This window comes from Ambystoma mexicanum, chromosome 7q (genome assembly GCF_040938575.1).
Source record: "Ambystoma mexicanum isolate Mex_15411 chromosome 7q, UKY_AmexF1_1, whole genome shotgun sequence".
NCBI lineage: Eukaryota > Metazoa > Chordata > Amphibia > Caudata > Ambystomatidae > Ambystoma > Ambystoma mexicanum.
Window position 1 is genome coordinate 758,488,202 of NC_090941.1, and position 13,325 is coordinate 758,501,526.

Genomic DNA, 13,325 nt, shown 5'->3' on the forward strand with positions numbered 1-13,325 from the left:
TGACCCTAGAGAAATACAGTAGAAGATGTTTTAGGATCTGCTGAGTGGTATTATTTCAAATTGGGAATATTTTGGGATATCAGGTTGCATAATCCACGATCACCAGGACATACTTGTTACCTAATTTAGCTGTTTCTAGATGTCCTATTATGTCCATACCAATTCTAGAAAAGAAGACTTCTATGATCGGTAACGGGTTCAGAGGGGCAGGTACTGGGATGTGGGGGCTTGACTTTAGACATATATTTCGCAGGTTTGTATGTAAGTTTTTATAGCGGCATGGATACCTGGCCCTTAAAACTTTCCACTCATATTCGCCTGGGTTTTAACATGCCCCAAATGCCCTCCTGTGAGATGGGAATGTGCGATCTCTAGCACGACCTTTCGGTGGCTTTTAGGTATTACGAGTTGGGTTTTTTTAAAGCCTTCTAGGGAGGTTTCTCTTCTGTAAAGCAGCGCAAGTTTTCAGAAGAAAAATTGACTTCCCTTCTCTAGGCCTTTGTCTTCTGGAATTGCTTGTAATAGAAAACTTCAGCAAGGGCTGGATCATTTTGCTGGGTAAAGGCTAGGTCGGGATAGATGGTGGGTTATTCCTCTTTCTTGTTTTAGATGTTGATTTATCAGCTTCCCCAAAGCCTAAGTTACGTCTTTTGGTTTTATCTTGTTCGCTTTCTTTGAATTGAGGGAACAGACCCTTTCCAGAATTCTCTGCACAATTTGGTCTCCCCGGTGTACTTCAAAAGGGACTTCGCCATGATTCTTAAGAGGACCTTCACGTCTCCCCGGAAGTCAAGGTTCAAGGCATCTATCCCGAACTTCCATGCTAAGCCAGATTTTGGGGCTAATGATATGTAGCACCTCAGAGGGGATATCAACACCTAGTCTGTAGGCACCATTCTTCTTTTCCCAGGGGACATAATAGCTTCCCTGCTGCTACAGATATCAAACCCTATTAATTCCTTGGTGGCGATCGAAGGGTTAGAGGATCTCGGACTATGTTTTTGAAATTGTAGGGTCCCCCAATTTGTTTCAATTGAGTCCCATCCCATACTTGACACCATATGTAAGGAACTCATGGTGGTAACAGTAAAGACAGACACAAGTGATCACAGTTCAAGGGTGTTTATTAAATTGTATGCAGGTTGGAAAAACGCCAAATCTAAACCTAAATCTGAGATGGGAGCAAGCGTCGACCATGAAATGAAAATAAGGCAGTCCTAGTGGCGGTGTGTCAAAGTAAAAAAGGTCCTATACTAAGAAACCTATTGCCAAATCTTACAACTAATAAAAAAAGGGTGTGGGATGGTTTTCAAGAACAGAAAGAAGTGTTTACAAATAATATGTCAGAATGCGGTAGCTTGGATCTCCCTTCCCCACGTATTGAGCAAAGGGTAAGATGGGATCTTGGAGCACAGCGCACACTCGAGTTTTCCCAGTTCGAGTCAACAGTTCCACTTGCCGGTATTAGGACCATCGATGGCCAAGTCTCATTTCACTTTGAAAGTCTCTTGCCTTCGAGGACGTATTCAATAACAAAACAAAAATTCTTTCAACAAAATGAAAGTTTGTTTCCTGTTTTCTTCTTTGGGTGAAGATTCTTTGCCGCTGGGCTCCCCTCTTCCAGGCACTGACCCCTCTTTAATTTCAGCCTCACTCCTCCGGGTTCACTATGGCTTTTCCTTCACTCACAAATCTTCATGTCTTTTTAAACAGTTCCAGTGGACATCCCTCTGCTGGGTTCACCCTTGTCAACACACTGTTTCTTGGGACCCCAGAATTTGCCCCTTTCTCGTCAGCATCCCTGTTCAGGGTTCACTCTTGCCAGTTTAACATTCATATTTAATTTCGATGTTTACGGGATTCACTTCCCCTGCTTTCTCATGTGGCAGGATTCACTTCCCTTGCATACCTCATAGTTCTTAGGTCAAAGGCTTTCGACTGTACGGGGATTTTTCTTGACCTCCTGTATGACCACTTTGACCTATCTTGGCGGCTCTCCTACGGCTTTCTGGTATCTGTAGTTTCACTCCGACGGGGCTTGACCAGAGTTTCTCAGAGCAGCACCCACGTTGTGCCAGCCCCTTTGTGCAGCTGGTCTCCCCTTTACAGTTTTACAGTTCTTTGAACTTCTCTCACTTTACCACTATGCGACTTTCATTCACCAAAGCCCGGTTTTTATTGGCTCTCCCTTCGACTCACGGCTATGATAACTGTCTGGCTTTCCTCGTAACCGGAGTCGTCACAGCCGGTACCCTGGTAGCAGGAGTTTCCCTCGCTTCCGTTTATCAGTATCGACACGCTCTGTGTACCATTGACATCTGCTGCAACACACTTGGGCTATTGTGCGTGGTCTTACGATTCCTTCTGCTGACGTTTCGCGGGTTTGCGTCGAAAAGGGCATGGTCGTGTTTCTCCTTGTCTGCCTCTCGATATTCACCTCCTTTCTCCTCCTCTTGAACTGCCGGACCTGGATAGCAGTCTCGTTGTGCGGTCTGCCTTGCTAGTACTGTGCTCTCTTGCTCCAGCTTTTATCCCTGTGGGGAAGGGAAAATGCTGTCAAGTGTGTGTGAATCTGATCAATTGCATGACTTTGCCTGACCCTTTTATTGGGCTCTGGTGTTAGTAGGTTATCTGGTGTGCCGTACGAAAGTGTTTGTATCAGAAAAGGGGGTGCAGTGGTTTTGAATGTCATACGTGGTAGGATGGGGAAAAGTTGTTGAAAGAAGGGGGGTACCGCATCTCCCTTGTCTGTGTCCCACTCCCCGAGGACACCCCATCCAGGTGATCCTTCCTCACTATCCACCCCCAAGAACTGGATCCAATAGTGATGGCCGTGTCCTGGCCACTTGGATGACAGATCCCCGGGGACTAGCTAGGGAAACACATTCAGGTTTCTCACACCACCAATAGTAAAGATCGGCACCATTCAAACTTGCTGGGGCTGTCCAATCATCGGCCACCACAGCTGCCCAGAAACAGGCACACTTTTGGCCAGTATGCGGACTGTGCCCAAACAGTCCCAGTCATGTCATCTGGCCACAAACGCATATCACCACTTTGCCTGGGAAAGGGCTTGCATTATATGGAATCTCTGGCCCAAGGAGGGCAGCAAGAAGGCCAAAAGTCAAGATGGCCAAAGGACCGGGTACAATCTGATGGTATGGCCATCTAAGAGTATATGGTACTCTAATAGGCATTATGGGATAAAATGCAAATGTAATGCGAGAAAACTCGTAAAAATGATGGCAGAAAAATATCTGCTACGACCGGCCCGTCTGGCAAAAGTCATATAAGTAACAGAAATACTACTTGCAACCCAAGAAAAAGGGATACAAAGTTTCCCTACTTCACCGCACAGTAAGGTGATGTGTGCATAAAACCACCAGTTTCCCAACATAGATAAGCTAAGCAAAAGGTCAAAACAACTACAATAATTTGGAGGATACCATTGCTGTCTATAGGGGAAAAGCAGCACAAAGAAAAAGCTTTTCTAACAGTGAGCAAAGCGTTCTCTATAGATATTTTGAATTCCCATTACTTTCTAAAACCTTGTTCTGTTTGTAGCATCTGTATATTCAAGTGTAATGGATGTAGGTGAGTGATTTTGTCCCAGATTTTACAGTGCAATGTGGACGCATCTCTACTCCTGAACTGACCCAGTTCATAGGTTTCTTAATAAGAAACCTACGATTGACTGTAAGGTCCTATCAAACTAGCTCATAACATAACAGCAACTAGTTCAAAACAGATATTTCATAGTGGTTACCAAAGTGGGTATCAAATCAGAAGGCCACGTCAGACTGCCTCTAAAAGACCTCAACTGTTTGCCAGGAGGATTAAATTGAAAAAATGTTTTGCCTCACCCACAAAGCAGTATGGTCAAAGGGCTTAAGTATGTATCCTGCGGTATGTCCACCTGCAACCCATCAAGAACACTCAGTCCTCTATGTCCCGAAGCTTATGATTGAACAACTACAACTACAACAAATCAAGAATCTGGGTCAAACTGTTATCTACACAAGGACCTTTCCTTTGGAAGCACTTTCAATAAGACTGACGGTTTATAGTCATAATACCAAAGTTCTAAATCTCGAAAAAAAAGATCTCGAAAAAAAAGGCCGAAAAAAAAATATCGAATTGTTTTTATAACGTTTTTTTTTCGAAATGAGGGGGTTCCCCCCAACCCCCCTTTTTTTCTATTTATTTTTATTTTAACCTTTTTTTTACTTACCTGACCCAAAAAATACATATATAAAAAATAAATCGATATTTTTTTTTTCGGCCTTTTTTTCCGAGATGTTTGTTATTCGAGATTTTTTTTTCGGCCTTTTGACCGACCACCAAGACTGACAGATTCAAGATTCAAATTCATCCTATCACATTCAAGATACTCCTCAAATGGCAACATGCTTTTGCATAATCACACTTTGGGTTAAGTTTAACCCCTACGGACCTTTATCGTCAAAACATTGTAGGGGGTCCTGTAACTTACCACCGCCTCTCCAATCCCCATCTCCTATTGGCTTGCATATTCGGGGACCTGCACTAAACTCAGGACTGCATTCATTCTACAAATAGGCTGCCTTAAATCCCCCCTCCTTTCCTTGCAGTCCGTTTCCATCCTCCACCCCACAAAAGCACCCTGAAAAGAACATTGTTTCATCATGTTTGTTACTGAACAAATCACCTAATAAAATATAAACAAAAAATGGCAGCCGATTAACTACACTTTGCCTATAACTACACATTCATTGCCTACAACATTGTTTTAAACGTGTTCTGCACTTGATGAGAATAATGTAGATCTACATCTGAAAGTAACACGCTGATTTTATTGGTTTTAGTTCTACCTATAAACCTGCATATCCTTGGCACACTGGCAAAGCTAGTTTGAACCTTTCACCCTCTTTCTATCTCGTGTTGCAATGTCCTGTTTTAAAAAATCTCGGGGGGTGGCACATCTTCCAAATGGAAAATGTACTGGTTTATTAGAAAACCAGTTGCATGCTGTATAAGAATATGTAATAATCTTGTCTGCCCTCCAGTATGCACGTATCTTTTGTTTAATTTGGTCTTTTTTTGTCTCCCACTGTTGAATGGAAGCACAGGGCAGCGCAGAACATTTAAACAGCCTTTTTATTGTGTTTCAGGAATCCCTCCGCATATTGACACTCATTCTGCTTTTGAAGATGGACTGGCATCTCTAAGTCTTGGAGCTCAGGTATAGTGAATGTCTACGTCAATATTTAAAGAAGCTGCTAGAAATCAAATTTAATATATATTTCAGTAATGCAATTTGTGAAATATTTTTCAGCATAACGTGTGTAAAGGCCTTCCTACAGTAAATAACATGGTATGCTATGAAGGATTTGTATGTGAAAATCCCTGCAAGCGAAGGCTCATCAATCGCAACTCCTATGTCATTCATCTTCTCGGTATTGTTGCATATAAAAACTGTAATTCAGTTAGTCTTGGCAAATGTATGCAATCGCAACGTACACTAGTTCACATTAAGAAAAAAAGGAGAATCGCCTCAAATGTACAAATTAGAAACCATAGGCAGAAGTAAATAAGAAAAAGAGAGAACCTATTTACCTTGCGGATTTAGGCTAGAATTACATTTGTGGTCGCTTGTATACATTAACACAAAAGTAATTCCAACCATGCCCTAACCTAAATCTTCACCCTTAATCCTAGTTCACCCTTAATCCTTGTTTGAGAACTTAGATGCATTAGCCACAACATTTTGAATTGACACAATTTATAGATTGGTCCCAAATGGTAGCCTCTCCTGAAATAACACACAACAGTTAGGAGAGTTCTGAAGCCTTCACATTCTGGCTTAGATAGAGGCTCCATGTGTACATGAGCCTCATCCTATTATGAGTCACCAAAGTCTTCTGATCCATCTGTCCATTAGTATCATGGTCCCTGATTTGCTTAGCAGGCCTTTATTAGTTAAGGCTGTGAAATGTCACATATGGTTTCAAGAACACACAGACTCTCTGGGACAGTTCAAGGGTTTTTATTATAATTTCCAAGAGTCGTCCCCATTCCTTTCATCTTCCTGTGGGCCTCCACCCTAAACCCAGATTTACCTAATCCCCAACATGGTCACTATAGATCTGTCATCCCTATTAGCTAAAATCTTACTGGCTAGGTGAGGGCCTAAAGGCAACATCCTTATCCATCTCCTTTTCTCTGGGTTCTTCTGGATTGGTGTCTCACAAGATGTCCCACAAGAATTATGATGGTCTTCAAAGCAGGAAATGGTGCATTTGAACCGTTAAGGTCTCGCTCACTCTTACCTCTCTAACAATCTCATATTTCATACCACCACTTACTCATTACTCTCCCACTTAGTCTCATTCACTCATATTACTCAACATAACCACACTCACAACCAAGTACCCCTTTCTCTTTCCAGCCAATACCTCAACTTCAACATTCTCCCTGCTACTGTGCTCCTGCTCCATTGCACCTTCCTTTCACTGACTTGCCTCTTGGTCTGCCACTTTGCCCCTTGACATCACCCTAACAACCCTCACTCAGCCCTTTCAACTGTTCCCTTTTATACTGTTCATTTCTTGCTGTAGCCATCTCCTCCACCCCCCATTGACTGGAGCGCTCACCTATCCCTATAGGACAATCTCTGACTTGCTTTCCCTCAGGCTGCGGGTTACAAAAGTGGGACAGCATAAGTAGTCTTGTAAACCCCACCCCTTATTTCAGCATGCCTCAGCCAGTCCCTCGTGATGCCTGTTCATTGCCAGACTATGCGTTCCTGGTATTACGCGGCGAGGAGCTGGTGCTGCAGGTCAGCAGTAATCTCGGTGTTGCTTTGTTGTGGTCTCTTTACTGCTTTCCTTCACATAGGTCGGATCGTTCCTGGTTCGCTGCCAGGAAGTCTAGTAATTGGAATTTCTGCGGCTCGCACTCTCGTGATTTGGATTGTTGTTTGTGCATAGTAGGAGTTTCTGCAAGGCAAAAGAGAGAACACTAGCCAGCACTTTGAACAGTGAGTATGGGGTGATCACGAGTTTTGTACTCCATTTTGAACCAGGGACATGTGGAGGGAAAGGAGAATGGGGCCCTCCCAACTCCCTCACCCCACCTCTGAGACAAGATTGGCTCCAGCAAATGCCCTTGTAGGCCTCCTGCCCCAGATTGGGATGTGTCTCCATCCCCCCTTGACAGGGTCAGGTCCGCTTCCCCTGTCACAGACCATAGATCTAGGTATGCAATATGAAACTTTCCATGTTGCCTGAACACTGAACGACTATGATATGATATGATATGGCATTTATAACGCGCCTATACACATGTATTTCAAGGTGCAACGAGGCAAGGGGGGGGAACAGAAGGAAGATAGACAACGATCTTACTAGGCCAGGTTTCATTCAGATCATGCAAGTGCAGGGGAAGGGGGAAAAGGAAAGTGGGGAGGATGAGGGGGAGGGGAAAGTGCGGTACATGGGATAATAAATAACAAGATAAATAAAAGAACGGCCAGCTGGTGGCACGCGCAGGGTGAGTGCAGACATAAGTGCTGGAGGGGGGACTGTAGGGCTACAGAAACAGTCCCCAGCTGCAGGGGTTGCCAGGGAGGCAGTGCAGGCGTGCAACAGGCAGGGCTTGTGCCAGAGAAAAGAAGGGTGGCCAGGTAACCAGTGCAGTCTCGGTATCAGCCAGGACTTCAGCATGGGGAGAGAAAGCGGAAGCAAAGAGGAAGGCTTTAAGGTGCTTCCGGAACCGAAGATGGTTCTCCTCAAGTTTAAGGGAGGCAGGGAGGCTGTTCCAGAGGGATGCCCCAGCTGAAGAGAGAGATCTACCACCAACTCGGAGAAGCGACTGACCCTGAGGAAGTTGGAGGCGGATGAGCGAAGAGCTCGAGAGGGAAGATATTTAGGAAGAAAGAGTTGAAGGTATTGAGGCCCCAGGCCCCAGAAGGCCTTGTGGACGATGCAGAGGGTTTTGAACTTAATCCTCACAGCCACTGGGAGCTGGTGCAATGATTTCAGTCCTGGAGAGATACAATCCCTGGGCTTGAGGCCAAGGACAAGTTTTGCAGTCCTGTTCTGGATGAGTTGCAGAGGGTGGAGAGTAGAAGCAGGAAGATTTAGAAAGAGGCTGTTGCAGTAGTCCATCCTAGAGAGAACCAGAGCTCTGGAGACAGTGAGCTTCTAGGGGAAGGAGAGAAAGGGAAGAATACCTCTGAGATACCTTGTGTACTAATCTCTTTGTTTGATGTACTGAGGTCTAAGTACTTATTTGCTGTTACCAGGTGTCAGGGTTTTAAAAAAAATAAAAATGAGGCCTAGGATAAAGAAATGCTTGCATGTCGGGTAGGGTTTGATTGCAATAGTACATGCTGCATGCCATGCAAGCATAGCAGGCAGTGTGTACAATGGATCCCTATGGGGTATGCCTGCTTTATGATGGTGCATAAAGCTGGCGGACCCCATATGGATCTCCAGCATTTGCCCCTGAATGAAAATTCATTTGCGGCGCAATGCTGGAGCATTTATTTGGCAGCGAGGAAGGAGGCGCCAGAATCGCAAATTGCATACCTCCCTTCATCACCACCATACAAATGTAAGAAAATGCATGGTATGATTAATTGAAGGCATCAAAGCTGTTATGCCTTCCATTAACATTACAACCCCATAGAAAATGAGCCCACTGATATTAAAACCTACCCGTAATGAAAGCAATTGTTTGTTTCAGGCTGAGCTCCATGAAGCTGGAGAATGAAGAATCTAAAAAATCAATTGGAAAATCCTTTTTATATAAAGCAGAAGTAGGTATAAAATGCTGTTCTCCTAACAGGAGCTAAATCCCTCTGTGAAATGGAGAAGTTGTTAGCAGTTGTCAAGGGAAGGGGAAAAATACTATTTTATAGCTTGTAATATTGAAAAGACATTTCGAATGGATTGTGACCTCCCACATATTCCTCATCTTAGATATATCCTTACATTCAGCTTTGCTGCTTCAGAAAATGTTTTCTCTCTCTCTCCACCAGGGGGTGCTCCACTCGAGGCTGTGGTGTCGATGTCCCTCGGTGGCATCCGTCGACCACCGACGTCATCCGCTGTTTAAATGCCTCGAGCACGCCCGTTGTCTTCAGTTCCGTTTTTCCGTTAGCTTCGCTTCGGATCCTTACAAACGGCGCTTCAGTCTATTGTGAAGAAATACGTCATCTTCATCGAACCCTTCCACACCGAAGACGGGTTTTAAAAAATGCCTGAAATGTGGAAAGAAAATGTCTTTAACCGATCCACATAAAAACTGCCTCTGGTGCCTCGGTTCCGACCACCGAATTGAAGACTGCGGTTCATGACAGTCGATGACCCATAAGGCCTTAAAAGAATGCAAAGGTAAACTGGCGATGGGGGAGGGTTCTTCAAAGTCTATTTCGAAGGGGAAGGACTCGGACGAGTCTTCGGTTAAACATCATAAAATATCGAGAAGTAGTTCTGGGAAGTCTTCTTCGTCATCTAAAAAGACAAAGAAAAGACAGCACCGATCTCCCTCACCCTCTTCTTCCTCAACGTCATCTGAGGAAGGGATAGCATGCCCTTCGAAGCATGACTCCCTGAGTAAATGGGAAGCCTTTAGAGTTTCTATGTTAAAGATTTTTGAGAACGCGGCCCAGACGCCCTCAAAAAAATCTAAAGACGACCATGCCCCTACTCACGAGAAAGGTGACAGGGGAAGATCCAAAACAAGAAAGTCAGACAAAAAGTTGTCGAGGGTGTCAACTAGGGACTCTTCCCGGTCACCTCATGAAAAAGAACTACCGGTGAATAAATCGGAGGTAGAGGGGAAACAAGATGGTGTCTAGCTATCATACATCATCGAAGTGGACATCAAAAACACCATTGAAGTCTTCGAAGGCTCTGTAGTACAAGGCGTCGACAACTCATTCTAAAAAAGTTATGTCGAGTACACAGTACACAGATGCTGTAACGGCATCGGCGCCATCGACGTTTTCGTCGACGCCCAAGCCTATAACAAGGGAAAAACCTGTATTACCCGAAAAAGTTTTTCAACCTGAGAGTAGACATGATTATTTTAGGACCATGTCATCTATTTATGAGGGAGAATCATCTGCAGATGAGGAAATTACCTCTGCTGGTTTTAGATTTGGCACAAGACTAGTCCCGGAGGAATTCACTGATCCTCAATCTAAAATGAAAGATTTACAGGAATGCCTACAAACAGCAAGTGGTCTGGATACCTCTCCAGAGTACGAATTTGATAAACCAGACCCATCAGAGCATGCTGATGTGGGCTACAGAAAACTAATGAATAGAGTCACTGAATTTATGGGATGGGGTAGAAATTCACCAGTCTATTAGGATGATGATATGATGATATGACTGATATTCAGGAACACCTCAGCAAGACCCCATTCTTCCATTCCATATTGCCTTGCAAAGGAGGGTTAATTCTGCATGGGAACACCCTGAACCCATTCCGGCAATAAATAAAATGTTTGTGTCAAGGTACAGACCCTGTAATACTGATCCAGAATACCTAAGCAAACACCCATCTCCAGAAAGTCTGGTTTTTCAAGCAGCTACCTCCACTAGAAATGCTGCATACCCCACAATCCTTCCGGACAGGGACGATAAAAAGGTTGATGCATGGTCTAGGAAGATTTTTACATCAGGGAGTATGGCTTTAAAATCCACTAATGTAACTTGCACCCTGGCAAGGTTTACAAATACCCTGTCGGACTGCATGTCAGCGGCAGCTGAACACATCCCAGAAGGTGAAGAACGTGATGGCTTTCCAGCCATAATAAGGGATGGAAAGGAGGCTTCAGGAGAATGCCTTCAATCAGGTTTGGACACAGCTGACAGTATCAGTAGGTCCATGGCAACTAGCACAGTGCTACATAGATTTGCATGGCTAAGGAAGTCTGGCTTTGTGTCGGATGTGCAATCCAGGCTTCTTAATATGCCATTCGACGGCTCAAGGTTGTTTGGCAGCAAGGTGGATGAAAGTTTGAAGAAGCTGCAGACCTCCAAAGCGGCGGCTAAATCACTCAGTGCCGCTATAAGACAACTTCAGCAACGCCCCTACACAGGCTCATCTTCCTGGAGGGGTCGTCCTTTTCATTATTATTCCTCAATTGGAAGAGGAAGAGGACAGGCCAGTCAGACAAAGAAAATTTCCTCGGGGCAAGGAAAAGGTGCTAGACCTGCCCCAGCAACGGCATCTGTCCCTTCAGCCGCTGCTGCAGCTGCCGCAAAACCACTCTGAGGTTTTGACCCACAAGACCCTGGTGGGAGGCAGGATCTCTCAGAATCTGTGAGAATGGCGGGGCATTACTTCAGATGGATGCTTGGGCACTGGAAATAGTATCCCAAGGTTACTGCCTTCCTGTTCAAAAGAAACCTCAGAATCACCCACCGGGATACAACTCTGTCAAAAATCTGGATCCGCTCCTGTTGCAGGAAGTCTTAACCCTGCTACAGAAAGGTGCAATAGAACATGTACCTGTAGCAGAGAGGAACAACGCTTGGTATTTCCCATATTTCCTCATTCCAAAGAAAGACGGAGGACTGAGACCCATCTTGGACTTGAGAAACTTGAACAAGTTCCTAAGGAAGGACAAGTTCAAGATGGTCTCACTTTCTCAGATCCTTCAGGCTCTCCAACTCCAGGATTGGTTGGTATCATTAGACCTTCAGGATGCTTACTTTCATGTGCCAATCCATCTTAAGCACAGAAAGTACCTGAGGTTTGCGATTGGCAATTCTCACTATCAGTTTTGCGTTCTGCCATTCGGGTGGACCTCCGCCCCAAGGGATTTCACCAAGTTGATGGCGGTGGTGGCAGCGAGTCTCAGGAGAGGGGGGATTCATGTCTACTCTTATCTGGACGATTGGATGATCAGGGCACGTTCGCCAGAACAAGCCCAGGATCATCTATTCAAGACTTGTCACTTCCTTCACAAACTAGGGTTTTCTCTGACTTTTAAAAAAGTCAAATATGATACCATCACAAAAACTCCACTTTATTGGAGCAGTCCTGGATACTTGCTCAGGCAATGCCTCGCCTCCCGAAGAGAGAGCTCACCACATTCTGCAGATGGTAACAAAATTCCAGAATGCCCAGTATCTTCTGGCCTTCGATTTTCTCAGGTTGCTCGGTCTGATGGCATCCTGCATTTTTCTGGTGCCAGAAGCCAGATTGAGAATAAGATCCTTTCAATGGGCTCCCAGGACTCAAGGTCCTAATTGTCTGGGGAAATGTCAGATATTTTGCAGGTTCCAGCCAAGGTAGCACAGGATCTACAATGGTGGGCTTGCAGGGAACATATCCTCAAGGGAGAATCTTTTTGGCAACCATGGCCGGAGATAACAGTAGTAACGGACACCTCACTCAATGGGGTGGGGAGCTCACTAGTAACGGACGCCTCACTCATGGGGTGAGGAGCTCACACCAGTGGGTTGACAATCAGCGGTCGCTGGTCTCCATCGGAGTCCAAACTACACATCAACCTTTTAGAGCTGAGGGTGATCAGACTAGTGCTGAAAGCCTTTCTGCTCTCTGTACGGGGAAAGAATGTCCTGATAATGACGGACAACACGGTGGCCATGTACTATCTCAACAAAAAGGAGGAGTGGGGTAACTACCACTGTGCAGAGAGGCGATACAAGAAGGGATATCTCTATCGGAAATGTATCTAGCCGGAGAGCAAAACACAGCAGCGGACGCTCTGAGCAGGCAGAGCACAGAAAAATATTGTAATATCATGCATTTTAAGGCAATTGGTCCAGTGAGATGCATATCAGGAATAAGTGCCACTGGGTGGCTTTAATTTGGCATCTGATTATAGCGTATGCACATGTGAGATGCTACCGTACCTCATGCATTGCATTAAGCTGAGCTGTCCAGGTGCATAGCTCGGAAGTAGAGTGCTTGCCTCTCACATGGAGCCAGTATGTCCTTTGCAAGTTTGAATCCCACTGCAGAGTTGATTTAGTCGTTTCAACCTTTCATGGTTGATACATTGAGTACCATAATATGGGGGGATTCAAAACCTGTGTTTTCAGCGCATATAAGTGGGATGAATCTGGCATGAAGTGGCATGAAGCCTATATGAGAGCACACATTATTATATGAGGCTTTAACTGGAACTGGATGAGAACATTGAGGCATTTGAGGCTGCACTTGGCATATGAGGACAGCAACTAACGATGCAAGGGCTACATTTTAAATTGGTAACTACATAATTCTTAAGACATCAACTTTTAAGGCATACTGCACCATTTTATACTGCGCATGACATATTACTGCAACACTTATAC

General features: G+C 44.7%; 1 protein-coding gene across 2 annotated transcripts in view; it reads left to right on the forward strand.

Annotated features, from left to right (window-relative positions):
- The window catches only part of ALKBH8 (alkB homolog 8, tRNA methyltransferase), a 1,077,261-nt gene that overhangs the window by 435,873 nt on the left and 628,063 nt on the right, over positions 1-13,325 (forward strand). For both annotated transcript variants that reach the window (XM_069640672.1, XM_069640671.1), the window contains exon 7: positions 5,151-5,221. In XM_069640672.1, coding sequence (XP_069496773.1) covers positions 5,151-5,221 — 71 coding nt within the window. The remainder of the gene's footprint in view (positions 1-5,150; positions 5,222-13,325) is intronic.